This window comes from Haplochromis burtoni, unplaced genomic scaffold, assembly GCF_018398535.1.
Source record: "Haplochromis burtoni strain Fernald_Lab_line unplaced genomic scaffold, NCSU_Asbu1 Contig_17, whole genome shotgun sequence".
Taxonomy (NCBI): domain Eukaryota; kingdom Metazoa; phylum Chordata; class Actinopteri; order Cichliformes; family Cichlidae; genus Haplochromis; species Haplochromis burtoni.
In genome coordinates this window covers 1,732,819-1,755,473 of record NW_024582378.1, presented here as the reverse complement: position 1 = coordinate 1,755,473, position 22,655 = coordinate 1,732,819, and the positions used below count along the sequence as shown (strand labels likewise).

At 39.2% G+C, this 22,655-nt stretch overlaps 1 protein-coding gene across 1 annotated transcript in view; it reads left to right on the top strand.

The window, feature by feature from the left end:
• The window catches only part of LOC102308955 (rho guanine nucleotide exchange factor 12), a 47,322-nt gene extending 26,276 nt beyond the window's left edge, over positions 1-21,046 (top strand). Inside the window, exons 11-36 of the mRNA XM_005916025.3 lie at positions 1,009-1,107; positions 1,248-1,290; positions 3,522-3,627; positions 3,755-3,892; positions 4,044-4,076; positions 4,909-5,023; positions 5,892-5,943; positions 6,090-6,299; positions 6,528-6,675; positions 7,341-7,492; positions 7,592-7,738; positions 8,925-9,010; positions 9,482-9,607; positions 10,742-10,856; positions 10,986-11,086; positions 11,196-11,273; positions 11,357-11,432; positions 11,590-11,757; positions 12,734-12,821; positions 12,905-12,985; positions 13,108-13,196; positions 13,814-14,119; positions 14,319-14,537; positions 14,626-14,822; positions 16,461-16,533; positions 16,628-21,046. Coding sequence (XP_005916087.1) covers positions 1,009-1,107; positions 1,248-1,290; positions 3,522-3,627; positions 3,755-3,892; positions 4,044-4,076; positions 4,909-5,023; positions 5,892-5,943; positions 6,090-6,299; positions 6,528-6,675; positions 7,341-7,492; positions 7,592-7,738; positions 8,925-9,010; positions 9,482-9,607; positions 10,742-10,856; positions 10,986-11,086; positions 11,196-11,273; positions 11,357-11,432; positions 11,590-11,757; positions 12,734-12,821; positions 12,905-12,985; positions 13,108-13,196; positions 13,814-14,119; positions 14,319-14,537; positions 14,626-14,822; positions 16,461-16,533; positions 16,628-16,641 — 3,060 coding nt within the window. The 3' untranslated portion in view covers positions 16,642-21,046. The remainder of the gene's footprint in view (positions 1-1,008; positions 1,108-1,247; positions 1,291-3,521; positions 3,628-3,754; positions 3,893-4,043; positions 4,077-4,908; positions 5,024-5,891; positions 5,944-6,089; positions 6,300-6,527; positions 6,676-7,340; positions 7,493-7,591; positions 7,739-8,924; positions 9,011-9,481; positions 9,608-10,741; positions 10,857-10,985; positions 11,087-11,195; positions 11,274-11,356; positions 11,433-11,589; positions 11,758-12,733; positions 12,822-12,904; positions 12,986-13,107; positions 13,197-13,813; positions 14,120-14,318; positions 14,538-14,625; positions 14,823-16,460; positions 16,534-16,627) is intronic.
• The last annotated feature ends 1,609 nt before the right edge of the window (positions 21,047-22,655 follow it).

The following is a 22,655-nucleotide window of genomic DNA, read 5'->3' as shown; positions in this document are numbered from 1 at the left end:
CATTTGATACCAATATGAGGCCACTGCAGGCTGAAAATTACAAGCATACATGGGTATATAGCAAGCATATGCGTATACTGTTTCCTAAAGTAGTAGCAAGGAATTTTAATTGTATTTAAACTTCATTTTACCAAACTTTCCGTGGACTTGTTCTTAGTCATTTTCTATTTTCACACTGCGTTCATGATTCACAACCACATACTCTATATATAAACTATATATAAAATGGGCCTAGCATCTGTGACAAAACATTGGTGATCACAACCCCAGCTGCTCCTACTGAAGATGTAAATCTTAAAAACAACTGTAACCATGGACTGTTGGTATGATAAATACACATTCAGTCCTATCGTGAGTCTTTACAGAAGCAGGAAAGTGAACTGACTAAAAATAAACTACAAAGAGCCTTTTTCATCATAACAAAGGAACATGTCAGACAGTGCAACAGTGTGGCTCATTAATGTGTTTTTCAAAGTTTATCGACAACAATGGAGCTGGCTATTTAGCAGTATAAAGAGGCAACACTTGGTAGAAGAATGCTTTTGTTGTTTTATGTCTTAAAAGCATAAAACATGTGAATGCAGTTTACACAGACATTATAGAAAAGTAATAAACCTTGCAGAAATGTGTCAACTATTGAGCTGTGAAACTATTGGCAAGAAGGAAAATCTTGCAGACTGATGTAATATAAGATAAACCATTTCTTTGATTATACGAGTTCAATATGAGCATAATTTAGTGTGTAAAGCAGTCTCAGTATCATGTATGAATATAAAACTCAGGGACCTAAAATAGGGTTGCCAAGTTCTACTTTGTCATAAATGAAAGTGGGCCAAGGATTGAGCCCTGTGGAACACCGCTGTTGACCTAAAGAGACAGTTTTCTCACGATGTTGTATTTTGTTCATGGTTTGAATAAGTAATGCAATTCATGAAATAAGAAGCTATGCAAACATGGACTAATAGAACCTAATAGAAAGGACTAACTGTATTTTCCCCCTATGGTTAGCTGTGTTACCTCTACGCTGATATGTACAAGCAAACCAACTCCAAAGAAAGTCGACGCTTCTTTATTGAATTACACACGCTATTCATGGATCGAACTGCAGTAAGTTGGTCTATTAGATTCTTTCTCAGTCAGTGTCTGTTCTTTGTGACAATTTTCCTGTTTTTGTTTAAAAAAAATAAAATAAGATAGTGTTCCTGTGTTGATGGGATTCTTAACTCTCCTTCTGTTGTCTTATCTAGAATCTTAAAGTGCCGGTGCCAGAGACCGTTTCGGCTGAGCTAGGTAAGGCATTAGAGGAATCCTCTAAAACAGAGGCTCCCAAAGTGTGGGGCCCCATTGCAGGGGGGGAGCGCGGTATGAAAAGAGAAAAAAAAAAAAAAGAAGGCTTGGACACTGCTAGCATAATTGACAGGTTTTTGACGAGGCTCTCACACAAACGCGAAGCAGGAGCTGAAGCATCGGCAATTATGTTTCCAAACCCACTTCATTCTAAGCCAAAGACTAGAAAATATGGTGAAGCATGTCTTCCCTTTGGCTTCACCTGCACAAGTGCCGAGGTAGGTCTCTGTAACAGAATTAGTTTCCATTGCGTCGGGAGCATGCGCTGGACAAACACGGACAAACAGTATCCCACATTCTTGATTTTTAGTTCACAAACACTTCTTGTAATGACTAACTACTCCTGACATTTTGGAGATGTTAGCTCTTTATACAGTAAAGTTACAGTGGGATCCAAATAATATCAGGCTGATCCTGCCACGATTTGTTTCCCCAGTTCAAACCACGCACAAACAGTATCCCACAGTTGTTTATGTTTTTTTTTGCACAGAGAGGCATTTTTTTGAGAAATGTATTGATGGCAATGTTGAATATTATTACACAGGAAACTACACATAAAATAATCACACCGTGACGCCTCTGCCTTTCTAAATGGAGGGACAGTAACTGCGTGTGTATGTAAGCGTGTAAAACCTGAAGATAGTCAGATTAACAGTATTTTGTCTCTATCTGCCATTCTGCAATTCATCTCACGTAAACAATAACGTGGCGCACAGCGTGACGTGAAAAAAGACACATACCTTTGACGTTGCGTGACGAACTCTGTATTCCTCGTCCACACGGAAACGCAAAAAATGGCGTTTTTAAAAAAAAAATCTGTTTTCGGTGATTCGAAACGCCGTTTACGTGTGGACGAAAGGTCCGAACGCATAGAAACAGCTGCGTTTTCAAAAACACCCGTTTAAGTGTGGACACAGCGTAAAAGAGTTTGGAGATTATTTTATTACTACCTGTAATTTATTGCAGTTTACTTGTATTTGCTTATTTGTTTACTAATTGATTGAGGTGTGAAATAAACCTCAATGGAGTTTGATAACAAAATATGGGTGTGTGTGGCTGGAGGATGTGTTTGTGCGGGCGGAGGGTGTTTAGGTGGTGGTGGGGGCGAACATTTTTCTTGTAAAACAAAGATTTTACTTCACACATACTGTGCATGTCGCTTTGAAAAGTTAAAATCTGAACTCTGCTTTTTTTGTGCTGGAGTTTGGAAGTAGAAGATGTAGTCAGAAGACAACAAGCTTAATGAATTACACTGTCCACCTCTGCTGCTTGGGGCCTAATAAGCAAACTGATGCTTGAAGCAGTTTAACAAAGAGTTTATTATACACAAAAACTAAGACCACAAAATTATTATTATTATTTTCAGGAAAGTCTTTGTGTGTGAGTGAGAGAGATTAAGAAACTCCAATTTCATGTAAATTCATGAAACCTTGAGAAATGAAAAAGGTAAACTGAGCATGATTGACTGGTAAATATGGATAAATATCATGCAATTTATTACTGTTATTTCTTATGTAGTGTGTAAGATATTCGTTGTATCTGGGTGTTAGTCGCAGGGGTATCAGTCTAAGCAGAGACGTCCAGACTGGCTTTTCCCCATCCACTTCCTCCAGCTTTGTCAGAGTGGTACAGAGGTGTTCCCATGACAGCTGAGACATGTAATCTTTCCAGCGTGTCTTGGGCCAGATAACCTTATCTAGGAGGCATCCAGGATGCAGATGCCCAACCCACCTGAAATAACTCATTTATTCACTGTGCCCACAGTTTGTGGCTGTAGGTGAGGGTAGGAACGTAGATCGACCGCTCAGCTCACTCTTCACAACAAGAAACTGGTACAACATCCTCATCACTACTGACATCGCACCAATCTGTGTGTCAGTCTCACACTCCCACTCGTAAATGAAATATGTTTGAAAGCTTCAGAGAAAATAAATCAATTCTAATAACTTGTGGTATTTGACAGTATTGGCTACCGTTCTGATATCATCGATTGCAGTGGCTGAAAACAGGCTCTACGACAGCAGAAACAAAGAACATGTGTATCACATACGCGACCAGTCATATTAGGGTTTAAACCTGATTCCTTTAATAAATTATAAATGTTTTTTTTTCCATTTAATTTGTGAATTTGATGCTTTGGGTTTGAATATTTTCTCTGTGTGTGTGTGTGACAGAGAAGCGAAGGCTGGACTTGATCCCAGACAGCCTGTGTAAACAGTACATTCAGACGTTACAGGACGCGCTGTTACCAGACCTGCACAAGAACCTGGAAGACTTCAGGTAGCTGTCATTCAGCTGTTAAATTTATTCTTATAATAAATGTTTAACCTGAATATTTTCCTGGCAGATATCTGATACATGTCTGTGTAAAGTAATATTTCTCTATGTACATGCGCTCGGTGTGCAGACAGAAGCGCAGCATGGGTCTGACGCTGGCCGAAGACGAGCTCTGTAAGTTGGACTCTGAGCCAGGAAGAGACCAGCAGGCCTTGGAGAAAGAATGCTCCTGTGCTGAACACATCCTCTTCAAGATAGAGGATATCCTGTAAGTCTCTGAGCCACAAAGACACCTAGATGTGTATTTTTAACCCCTATGCTCCTTTCTGATTGTATTTTTTTTTTTAAAAAACAAACAAAAAAAACACCCACACAGACGTGCATCATGTGATTGTGTGTGTGTGTGTGTGATTTTGCAGGTTGACATCACAGAGCTCAGAAGAGGAGAAGTGGTAAGAGGAGGGAGTTTTATATTTTATATCATCAGGCAGCTGCAGGATACTCAGTGTGAATGATTTTGGGGAAGTTTTATAGTTTCTGTTCTGTTATGATATTTATAAATCATTGTCCTATCTGTGACTAAATGTTAAGACAGAATATCTCAAACAAAGTCTGTGTGAGCACAGTTTTATATCTTTGAACAAATATATAAGTCTGTCACATGTAAGATAAAATTAATCATAGAGGTGCTTTACTCACAAATATTTTGACATCAGGGCAAATTTCATTGCTCGAAAATGAAAGTTGTACTGATGCCTCTGATGCCACGTCTCCATCGGCTCAACATCATTCATTAACTTCCCCTGAATGATCTTGTTGGACGTTCTTAAAAAATAAGAGTGGTGACATCTTGTACTGCACCCATCACACCACAGCTTTACATTGCAACACACTATAAAACCGTTGTTTGTTGTTTTATGTAGGCCCCCCCCTTCCCCCAACACTGATGACTGGTAAATGGTTTTCCAGTCATCAGTGTTGGGAGAAAAAGACGTGTGTTTTTACTGCTCAGCTGTAAAAGACTGACGAGATACTGTCGTCCGCCCTGCAGACATGCAAACAGGTGGCGTAGACACATAAGCTTGTGAACGAGGCAACATAGGAGTTTCTTTTGTTTATTGCAATAATATGATGGATATTTCTTTCTTTGTAAGAGATGGTCTGTCTGAAAGAACGTCCGTCTGTTATTAATACTGTGATCATTAAGAGCTGCTGCATAGATGAGAAAATCAGCAGCACGTGTTCTGTGTTACACTGCTACACATTGTGTGTCTCTTATTGCAGGCAAACAATGCAGTATGTGATTCTCACCTACATGAAGCACCTCGGAGTGAAAGTGAAGGAGCATCGAGGCCTCGAACACAAACGTGCTCGCATCATTTTCCTCCCCAGGATTAAGGTGCGCGCACACACATATACACACACATATACACACACACACACACACACACACACACACACACACACACACACACACACACACACACACACAGAATAACCTATACAGAATAATGCAATCATTATACAATTCCACTAATGAGTAAGTAGTTAAGTGCATGGTTCGATGGATGGATCTATGGGAAGTCACTGACTTATCAATTATCATCGATGTTCTTTATTAGCCTTAAAAACCTTTTTTGAGATTTACTTTGTCTTTTAAAAAAATAGTTCCTAGATAAACATGTTTTGTTTTGTTTTGTTTTGTTTTTTCATGAGAAAAATATGAAGTCTGAGAAGTGGGTGAGAGGAAGGTGAAAATAATAAACAATATAATAAACAATAATAATAAACTTTGTCTGGCTGGTCACTTTTGGATTCAGCGTTTTAGATTCAATTAAAAGTTAAAAAACACTCGAACATCCTCTGAAGTAGATCGTTTTTTGAGTTTACTGTAGTGCAGTTTATTGATCTTCCACAACTAAGAGCAGAGTCAAATAAACAAAGGCAACGTCAGGGTGTGAGACCTTAAGCACATGCAGCACAGAGACAAAGAGAAAGCTAGGAGCCACTTACTCCTCCTGTCTGTGCTAATTAGCCTTTCCAGTGCGTTTAGCATGGAAACACCTCTCATCTGGGTTACTCCCAGTATGTTCAGCTTGCTTCCCTGTGTATTCTGGCCACTGAATGTATGAGAACCTCCCTTCAAGGCTGTGCTGGGACAGGCAACAGTAGTTTTTCCACACAGGTGACATGTGACTGACATTTAAGTGAACTTCAGAACTGAGAATCATTTACTCCAATGTGTAACTTATAACTATTTCCATCAGTTTCCCAACATCCGCCCCCCTCGGCGTCCGAGCAGAGTGGACCCCACCCCAGGTGAGAAGAAGAAATATATATTTTAACCATGAGGTATTTGCTGGCTTATTGCATAAAGAGCTGCATCTGTGTATAATTGAGGGTGTACATACAATAACGTTATCAATGTAGTGTGTGATACTTCATGCTCATGGGTTTCTGCACAGTCGTGAAAGCTGTGGACCAGATCAAGCAGCGTCCGCCAAAGCTTCCTCAGTCGCCTCTTGGCATCTCTGAACCATCAGACCAGTCCGCCACAAGTCCTGGACGGATCCGCGATGGATCAGATACCCAATTATTGCCTGCCACCACCCTCCCTACACACAGCTCCCCCACCACTCAGGTCTCAGAGGCAGGCGGACATGAGTCAGAATCCAGTAAGATATTCCAGTTTTTGTTCGTTATTAAATTTTGATAATTTTCTTTTATTTAATTGCCTCAATCTTCCATTACATGTGGGATGAACACAGAGTCACTCAGACACTATCTCTAGTTTCAGTAACATGTACTAAATATCCCTGCAGAATACGGATACTGTTGAATTTGTTCAAATTAAAGCTCCATTCGAGTCATAATTGTTTCATCTTCTCTCCTTTATTCTACAGATGTCTCTCCGTTCTGCATGCAGCCCAGACCAGGTGACAGTGTGCAGTCTGCTGACAACCACGACGGCGTCTCCGGTCCAACCGGCACTCAGTTTGACTTCAGCCCCTCCACAGTGGAGCAGCGGGATGAAGATCAGGAGGCCGTCAGGTAGTTGAAGTTGGGGATGCAGCTTTAAGTCTGTTTTTAAAAACATTTTTGGGCTGTGTGCCACTGTATAGGAAATTTCTGGATTTAAAGGAAGTAACAGCATACTAATGTACAATTTGAAAGCAAAGAAATAAAACTCAATTCAATTTTATTTATACAGCGCCAAATCACAACATCAGTCGCCTCAAGATGCTTTATATTGTAAGGTAGACCCTACAATTATACATGCAGAGAAAAATCCAACAATCATATGACCCCATATGAGCAAGCACTTTGGCGACAGTGGGAAGGAAAAACTCCCTTTTAACAGGAAGAAACCTCCGACAGAACCAGGCTCAGGGAGGGCGACCCTCTGCCGCAACCAAATAAAAGTTGTATCCATTTTCAAAGAGTTCTTTGCAACAAAGAGTTGTTATTATTTTTAAAAAATTTAACCTATGAATCAACATATTGGGGGTTTGTTCTTTTTCACTTTATGGTCATGGTTGTCACGGGACAAACCATCTATTAGAAAGGTGGGTTGAGAATTTTGTCAAAATATCCTAATGATACTGATACTTTTTAAATAGTTTATTGTGTTAAATAAACATTTAAATGCAGTAACTGTTTCCCTTTCCAATGCCACATTTATCTTTATGATAGCCAGTCTCTCTTTGTCTCTTTAGGATGGAGGTACCGGGTGACATCCAGAGTGAAGATGACCAAGGCGGAGAGGCTGAGTGTGAAGAAGATCCTCTGATCTGGCAGGGACTGGTCCCTCGAGGCGTCCTGATGAGCTTAACGCAACAAGAGATCAACCGGCAGGAAGTCATCAATGGTAAATCGCCAATATTACACATTTTTCCAAAATGATAAAAAAAAAATGAAATTGTGCTAATTTTAGCCACATGCATGCGTTTGTCCGTTCGCTCTTTAGAGCTGTTCTACACTGAGCGTGCACACTTGAGGATGCTGAAGGTGCTGGACTGTGTTTTCTGCCAGAGGCTGAACAGGGACGGCATCCTTCCACCAGAAGACATAAAACACATCTTTATCAACCTGGAGGAAATCCTTCAGCTTCATGGTAACAATCAATTAGCTGCACGGTAACACATTTCACACATGACTGAGTAGGGGCGTGGCTGTGATTGTGTTAATGAGACACATACTGTTTCCTTCATCTACGGCAGATTTTCATATATTCTAATTGATTGATTTTTGGATTTTGGTCATTTCATGGTCCAATGAAAAATCATTACAGGGAAGTGACTGGAAGTTACTGGATGTTACAATAAAGTAAAAGTTTATAATGTTATAAAAACACTTACAGCACACACTTTGTCCTTGTCACGCTGCCAATGGGCCAGATCATGTAAAAAAAAAAAAACAAACTCGGAAATTTCACAGTGACACACACAAATATAAAGCTGGCGTCATAGTAAATGACTGTCCATGGTCCCTTGTAGGTTAAACACGTGTGCTGACATAGTCATGACACATCATTAGTGTTCACAGCCATGCATTTTCCCTCTTAAGCCCTTAACATGAACTGATTCAGGAAAACAGTCACAGGGAGAGGAGATGGTCCAGAGTGGGAGCTATAACAAGAGGGCGTGGTTTTAAATTTCAATCCCAATCCCAAAAAATAAAAACTGAATGGAACAATTACAGATTTTGTTTCTTCATTTTGAGATGTTTGACTACTTTATGAAAAATATTAGCTCGTTTTTATTTGATGGTAGCAATAAGTCTCAAAAAAGTCAGGACAGGGCCGTGTTTACTGCTGCGTCGCATCCCCTCTTCTTTTAACAGCTGAGGAGACCTGCTGCTGGACTTTTTGTTTGGCCTTTGGTGAGTTTGCACTGAGGAACTGAAACTTCTTTTCACTACTTACTTACTTTTCGAGCCGTTTGTTGCCCCTGTCCCTGGTTTGTGTCGCTGCCATCAAATTCAAAATGAGCTTTTTTTAAAATTACTTTTTATAAAATACTAAAAAGTCTCAGTTTTAAGATTTTATATGTTCTCTGTGTTCTAGTGTGAATAAAAGATGAGTTTATGAGATTTGCAAATCGCTGCATTCTGTTTTTATTTACTTTTTATGCAGCGTTCCAACTTTTTTGGAAATGGGGTAAAAACTTTAATTTTGTAAATGTTATGTTGCTAATCAATTAATGATTGAGAAATATGTGAGTCATCACCAAACTGAGCTAGCTGGTGAGTATTTTTGGATGTTTAAAAAAATAAAATAAAATCTTCTCGCTGTGCTCCAGTTTCTATAACAGAACAAATGACTGCAATCAGGAAGAGGAACGAGACGTCTGTGATCGGTCAGATCGGAGATGATCTCCTGGGATGGGTAAGGCTGGCTTCTAGTATCTGTGAGAGAGGACTGAAAACAGAAACAGGGTTTATTTGTATTTTTAGTCATATTTCCAGTACCAGTGGTTGAGGCAGTAGTTTAGTGTCTACCTCATCACTCCCCTCTAATATGTTATGTGCAGATATCTAGAAATGGTCAGTTAATGTCCGAGCGGACTTACGGGTGGATGCTGTGATGGTGGAGGTGTCATAAGGCAGAGGAAATGAGTGCAAGTTCTTTGCCTGAATTATCTGGCAGGCTTTGCTTCTTTATTTATATCTAAAAGCATCAATGTGTAAGTAGATAACTTCTGCTGGCATGGCTGCAGGTTCTCTGTGTTGTTTTTTTTTTTTTTTTAATATTTTTCAGAGTTGTTTCAGTAGAAATCATCAAGTACATCATGCACTCTTAGCACGTAAGCTGGTAATATTTAAGCATTTTATGCTTTCTCTGTGCACTCGCATCCAGTTCAGTGGGGAGGAAGAGCAAAAGTTAAAGAGAGCAGTGGCAACCTTCTGCAGTAACCAGCCGTCTGCACTGGAGCTCATCAAGACGAGGCAGAAGAAGGACCAGAAATTCAACCTGTTCATGCAGGTGAGTGCAAGACTCCCACTGCAGTCTACCACCAGGAGGAAAGTGACTTTGGATGAGACAGATATTGGCAGGCAGAAGAACATTCGATTAAGTTTTAGTTAGTGTGCCAGTTCACAACAATTGTAAGCTTGCAGCATTATAGAAAAATATCCAATGAGCCGACATTCTCCAATGAGCTCGCTTTATAGCAGGAAGAGACCCGAACAAGGCTAGGGGAGTGCAGGTACTCCCCCTCACGACTGGCTGTGGGTGTAGGGACAGTGTAGGAGCTAAGGCTCTAGATCAGTCACACGAGGCTTCTAGAGAGGGGAAGAACAAGAACTTGCCTAATTTGACCCAAATTGTATCGGTCTATTCAAAAATCTAAGGAGTTTGGAAAGAAAAGCAACTGGATTTTTAAAGTTTCTTGAAGACATTTCTCTCATCCAAGAAGTTTCTTCAGTTCTAAGACCAAACGGTGGAGAGTCCACTACTGATCATGTGCCCCAGCTCAAGGTGTGAAAAAGGGTGTGGGACAGCAAAATTAAAGATGTCCAGTGGTTTTCTTTCTGAACTCCTTAGGTAACTTTGCCCTGGATGTCTGAGAACCTACACAGAGACACAGGATGAGTAAGTATCCATCTCCGTATGGAGAATGGATAAGAACGGTGGCACAGTTGGCTCCATATGAGTGACTTACATTCAGTTTATTGGAGATGCTTCACGAGTACATGCTTACTTAGGACCCTTGTACCAGGTGGCTTTTTGCAGCTTAAAGAACTTTTAAGTTACCCAGTAAATGTAACATAAGGGTAGAAGTGACAATACACACTTCATAATTAGAGGAATGTTGGTGCAATGCCCCCCCCCCCTTTCTTTTATTTTTTATCTAAATTTTAGGACTTTGATTGAATTTGTTGTATTATTATTCGTTAAAGATTTCATCTATCTTTTGTCTGAACCATGTTTTCTTTTGTTTCTATTTTGTATAACAAATGTCTGCATTTTGGGGCTTAAAGTAGAACATTGCAGTATCCCATAAGCTCGAATATTTCAGATTTTGTTTTATTGTCTCATATAATATCTGTTACAGAGGTTTTTTGTTGTTGACATTCCTCATTCCTTGCTCTTCTCTTCCTTGTTGTCATTCTTCAGGAAGCTCAGAGCAACCGTTTGTGTCGCAGGCTGCAGCTCAAAGACATCATCCCTGTAGAAATGCAGAGAGTGACCAAATACCCGCTCCTGCTGGATAACATTGCCAAGTACACAGGTATAAATAAGGTTTTATACATTTTAGTACAGATTCTGGAAACCGATTACCTTTTTCATTGAGGGGGAACAATTAATTTTAGTTTAATCATCAAGAACTGTTGGCTATGTTGGTTTTTTGTTCTTGTAGAGGACATTGAGGAAAGGAAAAAGGTGAAGAGAGCTGGAGACTGTTGTAAAAAGATCCTCAACCATGTCAACCAAGCTGTGAAAGAGGCTGAAAACAAACAGGTACACACATTATAATCATTTATTTAATCATTTTATTAAAAGAAATGTGCAGATTCATACAGGCTGAGATTTGGAAGGGTATTTTATGAGTTGTGTTGTGTCTTAACAGCGGCTCGAGGAGTATCAGAGAAGGTTAGACTTCTCGTCTCTGAAACAGAGTGAAAACCCTGTGATCCTGGAGCTGAAGGTAACAAACTTGTTTTAATCTCTGTTTACCTTGATATTTACTCTGGATTGTTTATGAAGTTCTGCCATGTGTTGTGTTTGCAGAATCTGGACCTCACTAAGAGGAAGATGGTTCATGAGGGTCCTCTCTCCTGGAAAGTCAATAAGGAAAAGACAATTGGTGTGTACACATCAGTATATGACAATACGATTAAAAAGACTATAATATCAGACATTTTGTAGATTAAATACTTCTTCAGGTTTATTTTTTCATCCAAAATGAGACAGAACTTGTCAGATACACATACAGTTTTATACCACTAGTGTTTTCCTTTCAGAGCTGTACACACTCCTCCTGGAGGACATCATGGTCTTGCTGCAGAAACAGGATGAGCGCCTGGTCCTAAAGTTTCATGGCAAAAACATGGCCAGTGTCGTCGACACCAAGCACACCTTCAGCCCCATCATCAAACTCAACACGGTCTTGGTTCGACCTGTCGCAACTGGTAAGAACCGCAGACAAGTGGAAATGCTTTCAGGTTCGACCACACTGAGCATCTCCATAGTGCAGTGGTTTACTCCTAACAAGCAACGCATCCCTGGTTGAAGGAGTCACAGATCCCATTAGGGGTTGTATCAGGAAGGGTGTCAGGAGACAGGAAAGCTTTGGGAGAAAAAAGACCAGGGGAAGACGTGCAGTAAATCCCTCAGTGTGGATTCAAACAATACAATAGGTCGCCTGGTCTCCCCTGTGAGCTAAACCATCATTTAGCTCAACATTTAGCTTAGCTTAGATTAGCATTTAGCTAAACCAGTATTTAGCTCACTGAAATAAGTTTAGAACCTTTTTTTTTACCCCCATAAACACAGAGGTAGTGTTATGTTCTCAGTTGTGTCGAAGATGCAGAAGATTTTGGTTGGCATGCCAAATTTCCTCAGCCATTGTAGGAATGACAATTTTACTGTGAGATCCTAACTGAGGACTTAGCATGCTAACCTTAGCTTTTAACTTAACCTCACAAGTTTCTGGGGCGATCGTGGCTCAAGAGTTGGGAGGTCGCCTTGTAATCGGAAGGTTGCCGGTTCGAGCCCCGGCTTGGACAGTCTTGGCCGTTGTGTCCTTGGGCAAGACACTTCACCCGTTGCCTACTGGTGGTGGTCAGAGGGCCCGGTGGCGCCAGTGTCCGGCAGCCTCGCCTCTGTCAGTGCGCCCCAGGGTGGCTGTGGCTACAATGTAGCTTGCCATCACCAGTGTGTGAATGTGTGCGTGAATGGGTGGATGACTGGATATGTAAAGCGCTTTGGGGTCCTTAGGGACTAGTAAAAGCGCTATATAAATACAGGCCATTTACCATTCTTTGTTTTTTCATGTCAGTGACATTAGTTTCTGTATATTTTTCTATGTACACACTCTATTTTGAATGTAAATGTAGCTTTTGTGTCATGTGGACCAATCCTTGTTTGAAATTTTCTCTTTGTCAGACAACAAGTCTTTCTTTGTTCTGTCCATGTCCGAAAACGGGGCTCAGATCTACGAGCTGACGGCTCAGACGGTGTTCGATCAGAGAACGTGAGTGTCGCACCAAAACAATGCACCTTCATCTGGTCACTTTTAGTCTGTTTCATCCAGCTGTGTCACCTCTGTTGCTCCAGGTGGCAACATCTAATCACACAGTGTGCCGAAGCCATGAAGGCCAAACCCCACAGGAGGGACACGCCTCCACCTCAGTCTGAGTGAGTCTGCTAATGCTGCAGACATTGTCACTGGTATTGTTGTTTGAGTGTGCGTGTTGTTGTTGTTGTTGTTTTTTTTTGTTGTTTTTTAATTCACTGTTTACAATGTAAATGTGTTTCAGTGCGGAGCAGGATCCTATTAATATCATCAACAATGGGATGCCTAAACTGAGCAAAGATGAGACGCCGAGTGAAAGTATCCGTTCTGCAGGTATCTATATGTGTTTGTCAGTACCAAAAGTACTGATGGATAGATTAATTTATGGCTTTTTCAAATGATATATTAAATCAGAGATGTCAAAATAATTTTACATCATGGGTCACATGCAGCCCACTTTGATCTTAAGTGGGCCGAACCAACGTAACTCCACTGATGTTTAACTACACACACAAGTTCAATTTCAACAATACAGCTCAGTCTTTGTATGTAATAAAAAAGTGCTGCTGTAGTAAATTAATGAAATCTGTCAGCACAAATAAATAAATGTGCAAAATTATAGAAAAAAGCTCCGGTAGCTCATTGTTCAGAAATCTTTCCCCCCCTGTGGACCCATTGTAAAAAAAAAAATAACACTTTCTATGATAGATGATGAACTAAACGGGGAATCTGGTGTGTTTTAATTGTTAGTGTTCATCTTATATTTAATTGCTTTGGTGTAATATGGTGGAGGTAGTAGGAAAAGCTTTAAAACCTATGAAAATATAGTTAAAATCTCCAAATCTATGCCCTCCAGCCGATTTGGAGTCTTTGCAAGTCTGATTCTGTTGTTGTTGTCGTTCATGGTTTTCTCTCTAACGCTTCATCACATTTTTTAATTTAAATCACAGATATGAGCATCTCCGATAAAGTGACCGCCTCTACTTCAGACATTCAAGATCCACCGGAGAGTCTCAACCCCTTCGATGGATTGAGATCAGAAGATGAAGAAGAGGAGCTGCCGATGACAGACAGGCAGGAGGAAGAGGACCAGAATGGAGAGGTGGATGAAGCGGAGCTAGAGGCCTTCCTGGACGGGCAGCTGGCGGAGAGACTGCTGCAGGAAGGATCGCGGCTTGGCATTGCCCTTGAAAATGAAGAAGAGCACAATGCTTTTGTCATGCCTTGCTCCAAAGCTGAAGAAGCTCTAAAGACACGTAAGTCCTGATTACCTGTCAGTAGCAGTGTGGATAGTTTTGACCCTGAGATGTTTGTTTTATCATTAATCTCAGTTTAATTCAAATAAATTCAGTTTTATTCATATAGCCTGGAAACATCCAGGAGAACCAATGTTTAATGCTAAAGAGAATATGCTGACATTCGCATGAGGAAAATGAACGCTGATGTCTGTTTCAGTGGCAATGCTGAAGCAGGCAGTCTTCACACGCATGTTAAGCAGAGAAGCAGAGGAGGAAACGGAGGAGAGCAAGCCGAGTGGAGCCCGTGGGAGTCAGTCGAGTCCTTCTTTGCCTGAGAGCCCAGAGGGGCCCTCTGCTACCTGTGATGAGAGCCAGACGTCTGAAAGTTTACAGAAAGAACACCTGCAGCCTCCACCTGAGGCTGCTGAACGTAATGGTACTGCTGTACTCTAGTATTAAGAATTAATGACCAAAATATACTTGCATAACTATCTCACCATCTCCTGATCTGCATCTCCACCCAGGTGGCTTTGTGGTCCTGGATTTCCCCGGCTCTGAGGAAAGCAGCACTGATGATGATGTCGGAGTTGGAAGTGATGTTGGGATCGACATGAGGAAACTGCTGTCTTCCTCCTCGCAGATGGGAGGCGGAGGCCCCAACCTCAGTCGGCAGCTCATGACCCACCTGCGCCTCCTACAGGCCGATCTGCAGTATCTTAAGGTACCTTAGTATCTGAGGTCTGCTTTCTATATTCGCAAAACCTAAACATGGTGGGATGTCTCGCCTCCAGTGAGTCATTTTTGTGATGTTAAATTTACTGGAGAGTGTTGCCCTAACACACCTGATCTCTATTTTCTCTACCAGCTGTTTGTAGCCAGTGGATGATTTTCATATATCTGCACTAAAAGCACAAAATTACCATCTGATAGCAATGCTGGGGTGTTTTTAATGTCTCTTTTTACTTGAACAGCAATATTAGGGCCAAATGTTTAATGCAGTAAGTAATATATTACTCATTAGATGTTCAGCAGCTGCCTAACAAGCAGACACAAAAGTTATAAGGTTAAACAAACTACTGATCCAAGCCCAGATGCAGGTTTGTTTTTTAAAGATTTTAAATTTGGTACATAACCATGGAAAAACCTGCTTACTCTTAAACTAAACCAGACTTTATTCTTTCATAAATTCAAGCCTGAAAAAATGATCTGGAGGATGGTTTGCATTTGGATGTGCTCTTCTAAGCAAATGAAGTCATGTTCTCTGTTTGTATTAAGATTATGCAAAAATGTATTTGCCTCCTCACATCTTTAGTTATATTTTCTTTTGTTTTTCTACCCTCTGAAATTCAAATCATTAACTGGCATCTGAGTCTTTTTTACATAACACAAGAAAAACATCTGGATTTTTCCCCAGGTAATGTAATTTAAATGTATTTTTAATTTGTAATTAACATATGTATCTTCTCCTAAATTCTTAAAAACTTTGACACGAAATGTAACTGAATGAACAATATAATCATATTATTATTATAAGTGTCTCAGATAACCTTTGGTATGAACTGGACCATACCACTGGTCTGTTAATAAGAGATGAGGACCAAGGAATATAGTTACAGAAAAACCTAAATAAGTTGCACAATATTAATGAATTCATTTAATTTTTAGCAATACATTAAAAAAAATGCAGAATATAGCAAATATTATCCAAATTAAATCTCATATGTGCAAATTAATATTACATAATTTTTTATTGTCAGGTGATTCAATAAACTACTGATTTTAAATATAAACGTAGTTTTCTGGGAATTATTAAATGGTTAGTGCTTTAAAGGCTTACTCTAACACCAGTGTGTGTTTACAGCTGCTTTAATATTTACAGGTAAAATGTCTCATTGCAATCACTATCTCTGCATTAACCTCCTAGGACCTGGCGTCCACATATGTGGACATCACATTTTGGGACGTCTAGACCAAAATACTTAATTTTTCTCTACAAGGGCCTGATATCCACATACGAGGACATTATACTGCCATTGTTCTATCAAAATTTGATACAAATGTCCTCATATGTGGATCTAATTTTTCTCAAAAACAAAAATTAGGTAAAAAAACAAAAAAAGAAATCTGGTAATTCTTTGTTTTTACATTCTTTAGGTCCCAATCAACCCAAATAGCAAAGAAAAATAACAAATGCATGCCATGAAAGAGTTCGGGTCTTAGGAGGTTAAGAGAACCTTTTTTTTTTCTTCTAAATTCCTGTTTTGACTCCTGCATTTAAGCCCATTTTGTCAGTTTGACTGTATCTGTGTCTGATCTGTGGGCCACAGTCAGTTGTGCTGTAACGATGATCTGCTTCCAGGACATAGAGATGAAGTACAACGAACTGCAACAAACGCACGGCGATGCAGCCACAGACTCGGATGACAACAACGGTGTGTTTGAATTCTCTCGGTCATCTCACTTTCATCAGCTTCACGCTCAGTTTAATGTTTTGTATTTCAAACTGTCTTTCTGGTATTTTTTCAGATGGGATTCAGTGACGAAAGGCTTCCTGCTCTCTCGGCTGTCAGAGCCAAGTTTCATGTTGCTGCGTGCTCACCTTCCTCCACCTTTTACCACTGAAGGATTAATGTCTGATCTCCTACTTCAAAGGACGGTGTCATCGTCGCAGTCTGAATTACTCCACTATAAACTCTTTCACAAAGCAGGAGCAGAAGAGACATATCACTGAGTTTTTCATGGACACTTTTTAGTATAATAATAATCACTGACTGCATAAATTATCTGAAACACTGGATATAATGAATAGAAAAAGGCTAAGCGACCATCTGACGACACAGACGTTCAGCAGACAAGAAGTGAGACATTATGACTGTGACCAGTACTGAAGGAAGATTTTCCTCTTCAAAAAACTCAGTGTAAAAACCTGCAATAGAGTAGATAGAGTCAATATACAAGTGCCCAATAAAATGCCAAAATGGAAGGTTAAAACACTCCCACCATAAAATTTACCCAGAAGGGATTTAATGCTGTTTTTAGCCAAGCTTTGCATTAAACGTTAAGCAGGTGATTGTCTGCTTTGGATCAGATATCTAGCAAAAACTCTGAATCTCACAAATCTACACCCTGAATCATTTTTTCAATTACAAGCACAAATATAATAAGGAGGTTTAATGCTGTGATTTCTATACAAAGACTCATAGACTTACTTGCTCAGCAGTAAAAACCAGATACTTTGAAGATGAATTTCACTTGAAACAGCCTCTTTCGTGGAAACTACAGGCAGCTGTGGCAGTCTGCTATTGGCCAAAGCAATCACACCGGTCACATTGTTCCCTAGTGACGAGTGGTTGTCTGGATATTTTCTATTTTAATTTTAAATTCTAAGATATTAAAAAATCAGTGGGCTTTACAGTTGGCGATAGGTGTGTTTTCCTCCCTGCTTTTCAGTCTTAGCTAAGCTAAGCTAGCACACTTGACAGGTCTGGACTTTACGCTCAGTATATCACGCTTGTATTTGCTGCATTAACATAATTTCAGGAAAACCAAGACGATTCTCATTATTCTGATTTTGGAGCATCAGAAAAGCTAAATATGAATTTGTTGTAAATTTCCTTTTATTGTGTTAGATACTATATGTGTAGGTTGTTAACAAGTGACACCAGATGCAAACAAAACAGTGTGACTTCCTTTTAGCTCAGTTGATCAAATAAGTGCTAATATTGAACTTTATGTGGGTTTAACTTTGACTTTGCAGCTGCGATGCTCTCGGGTTTAGAAGTTTTAATTTCTCACTGACTGTGGGATACATTCTATAGTTACGATTTGATTCATTAACATGAACGTCTCATCTTAAGTAAGAAAAAAGGTGAAAATCCCCGTTTCTTATGATGGCAGGTTGATTTAGCTTTTTGTCTCAAGAAAACTAAAGGGTAATTTCTTGAGATAATAAGATGGTTTATCTCACAAGCATTTTGTTTTCCTGTTATTATGTGAAGATTATAGGAATACCCAATAGCCCTTGCCTATCTTGACCACTTATGAAGTTAAAAATGGGCAGAATTACTAAAGTGACATGTGCAGCTTCAGCTGGGCTAATCGTAATAATAAGAGGACAACAGGGACCTTTTAAATTATTTTTTTAACAGCCTGGCACAGAGTGACCAACAACATGGCTTGGTGAGTCCAACTGGAATCTAAAAATTCAATTAAAATTAATACAGTGAGAAGAAGTGGCATAGAAAGCAGTAGGTACACTTTTCAAGCATATTCACAGTCCTGTGCCCTAATACAGTATTACTAATATTATAGTAGAATTATATGCATGTGTGCAAGAGTTAAAAATATTTTTTGTATTACAGCCGTTTTCACAGAGAAACAAGTATCCAGACTTTAGTGTAAAATAAATCCTACAAAAGAAGTTGACAATTAGACAAGAAATAAAAGTTTCTGCATAATAGTATGACTCCTTATGTAGTATGACCTTTGAGTCTAATAAATGATTCTGTGTTGCTGGATCATAATTCATTATATTTATATACAGTGATGTGAAAAAGTGTTTCCCTTCTTCCTGATTTCTGAGTGTTTTGCATATTTCTGACAGTTAAATGTTTCAGATCATCAAAGAAAGTTTTATATTAGACAAAGATAACCTGAGTAAATACAAAATGCTGTTTTTAAAAGATGGTTTCATTGATTAAGGGAGAAAAATTTTCCAAACCTACCTGGTCGCGTGTGAAAAAGTGGCTAAGTTCAGTTTCACCAAACAGTCAGGCCTTATTACTGACAGACCTGTTGAATCACTTAAATAAAACCTGTCTGACAAAGTGACGCAGGCTAAAAGATCCCAAAAAGCAACACATCATGCTACAATCTAAAGAAACTGCTAAGTAGCAAAGTCACTGACATCTATCAGTCTGGAGAGGGATAAGAAAGCCATTTCTAAGGCTTTGGGACTCCAGTGAAACACAGTGAGAACCATTATACCACAAAACAGTGGTGAACAACATTAAAGAACCGCAGGCTTCACATATCTAAGTTAATGTCAGAGGTCATGATTCAACAATAAGAAAGAAACTGGGCAAAAATGGCATCCATTCAAAGTCCTGACCCGAATCCAATTGAGATGCTGGGGAATGACCTTAAGTGGATTCATGCTGCAAAGGCCTCTCAATAAGTGGGTGAAAAACAAGAATTCTGCAAAGATTAGTGGACTAAAATTCCTCTACAGCTCTGTAAAAGACTCATTGCCAGTTACTGCAAACGCTTGATTGCAGTTGTTGCTGCTAAGGGTGGCCCAACCAGTTATTAGGTTTAGGGTATTCACTTTTGATTTGGTTTTCTCTCTTAATAATAAACAACTTTGTTTAGAAACTGAATTTTGTGTTTAGTTGTTATCTTTGTCTTATATTTCAATTTGTTCGATGATCTGAAATATTTAAGTGTGGCAAACATACAAAAAACAAACAAACAGGAAATTGGGAAGTGTGTATGTTTAATTTTGCAACTGGTATAATTTAATTATTTACTGCTGTGTAACAGTATAGGAATTGAATTGAACCACTCCTATCCATGCTCTCATCCAGTAACGCTGAACATTGTAAGGTTTCCAGTGTGACTGAATTGTGCGATGACACCAGGAAGTAACAATAACTTCTTTGAAGTGGGGAAGGGCAGTGACACCCCGTACCAATCTGGATACGCCCATGTACTAAAGATTTGAACAGAAAGCTGCAAAGCTAGGCTCATTTTCTCGCAATAACTAAATGTATAACTTGTTCATCTCACTAGAAAACAAGTTTAATTACCTCAAGATAAATTACTAGATAATTTGATTTGTTCTCACAAAATGAAAAAATTGCATTAGAAAACCTTTTTAATTATGTGCATGTCCAATATCATCTTCTGTATTCCTTTAATTACTATACGCTTGCCAGTTACCATTGTCTCTGTATGATTTTTCATAGCAATGCAGTGCTGTATAGCAGCTGACTTAAACAGTCACAGATTTTAAACAACCAGAAGCACTTAAATGTAGCAAAAAACAAACAAAACAAAAAAATAATGTCTCCAGTCTGCAGTCCATCAGTTTTATCCTTCTATCAAATAAACAGTAAATCAAAAAACAAACAAAAATCATTCAAAAATAAAATGCAGATGGACAAAAAACTCTTCAGATGGTTGGTTGATGCTTGGTTGACTAGCCGAAGTGTACGTAGTAAACCAGTTTTGTCCAACCTGTGTTTTTAACTATAAAAATACATTCACGCAGACATCTGCGCTTCACTTTTAAGGTTGGGCTGAAAATAGATTCACCGGCCACAAGACGGCGCCGTGGCTCCGGTTTGTGGATAAATATGTTCAGGCAAAAACGATGACTGCTTTGGACTGCGTTCAGGGTAAAGGCGTATATTGTACAATGACTGCATGTCAGTAATTTTGTTCGTGTTTTTACTCGCACCTTTTTGTTTTACACCATGCTATCATGTAATGCTTTAACACAAACTGCTCAAAAAGAGGAGAATTAATCCATTTTATAAATGTTATTGTAAATGTTATATTTTTTGTTACATTGTTATTAACTCTGTTAACATGTTTATGACACAAGAAGCTCATTGTTTGTGAAAATTAAGGAAAAGGTGAATGGAAATTTTTGTTTAATTTTATTTGATCTTGATGGGGAAGTGAGATAACAGACTGTGCTTAAAAATAGAGCTAAACTTTGCCCTGAAAAGTGAAGCCAATGCTTAAGTGCCTTAAACTTGTTTTTGTTCAAATGGCCAGCAGGGGGCAGTACATCTGGTTACAAAAAAAGTCCTGTTGTACAGAAGTCTATGTGAAAATGACCCCACTGCTGATTGAGTAAACAGTTTTCATGTGCATCAATGGAACATTATGTTTAGTTTGTATTCCCTGTTAGGTTAATAAATCAGGGTCTAGGACGCACCAGTCTTGTGATTGACAGGTTGCTATGGTATCGGGATACCGTTTGACTGGTTTCTCAATCAGATCCACTCTATAGAGGATACAAGAGGAGTATAACATGAGTTTGTAAGGACCCATTATGAAACCTCTGATTTTAAATTATGGGTCTAATCATCGGGTGTTTTTAGAGCTAGAAGGAAGGAATAGTAACCTGTCAGTTAATGCTAGGTGACTTAACGTGGGACAGAAATAAAACAAACAAACAAACAAAAAACACACACACAACAGACATTAAATAAAACCCAATGGAGATGGAAAAAAAAAGACAAAATGCGCACAAAAAACAAAAAGAAAAACACTAACATGATGGAACAGCAGTGGAAACGACAAGCTAACAGAACAAAAACCTATAATAGCAAACATGTATCTACAGTATTGAATGAAACTTGATTAAAACACACATTATATTGCATGTTTTTCTTCCCAAAAACAATGTCCCAAGGAACAAAGCTAAAAAAAAAGATGTTTCAAACTCATTCAGACTAAATTAAAGGGAAACAATGTGAATGTGCCGCCTTATGATATCAAACCTGGTTTCAGTGCAGTTGTCCCCTTAGAAGAGATTCTGAGAGATCCAAAGGGAAGAGCGTCAAAGAACTGTTTGATTATAAAGCTGAGCTGTGAGTTATATATGCTCTTTGCAGCCATCAGATCTCAACCTAACTGAACACCTTAAATCACTTATAAATAAAGTGTTTTAATAAAGTTTTAATCATTCTTTATACAGGTGCAGTCCCTGAAAAGTTCTTGAGATGTGTGAAAGATGTCAGAATTACCAATTAAATTAGTATTTTATTATTAAATAATTCAAAAAATAAAAACACAATACAACTTAGATTTTGGTCACTAAGCAGTAATTCATGATCCAGTGCTCTCCTTTAGCTGAACTCTACATCCAGGAACATTTCCAAAGCACGCATGGTAGTTAAAAAACAAACTGTTTGACACATTTTGTAAAAATGGAAAATAGCTGAGATGTCCTACAAAGCACTCGTATATTCACGCAGCAGGATAATTTGCTACTTTTCCCAAATAGCAAGTAACAATAACTCCATTATGAAACGGTGTAAAAATCTCTGAGTAAACAATCAGAAACAGACTTGGTGAGGGTGGACCGAGGGCCCAACATGCTTGAGTGGGCCCTGTGCTCACTCACTGGCACTGTGGACCCTGACTGGCATTTGCCGTAGAAGACCAGAATTGGCAGGTCCATCACTGGCGCTCTGTGCATATAAACATTATACTGCCTGTAACATCAGTCTGCACAGCCAGTTTGTTGGTAGGTCAATGAAGGTCTGTGGCGGTATAGCCGTGCATCCATCCATGGATATATCTCCAAACAACAATGCCCTGCCTCATGTGGCCATGGTTTGCAGGCAGTTCCTGAAGGATAAAGGAATTGATATCACTGAAAAGCCCCCTACGCTCGCCTGACATAAATCCAACTGGGAGATCTCCCAGCACACCATCCGTTGTCTCATTAGGAGCATGGCCCGAAGCTGTCGACATGCATACAAGCAAAAAGGACTAGCCTACTGTATAGGCAATCGTGGCTCAAGAGTTGGGAGTT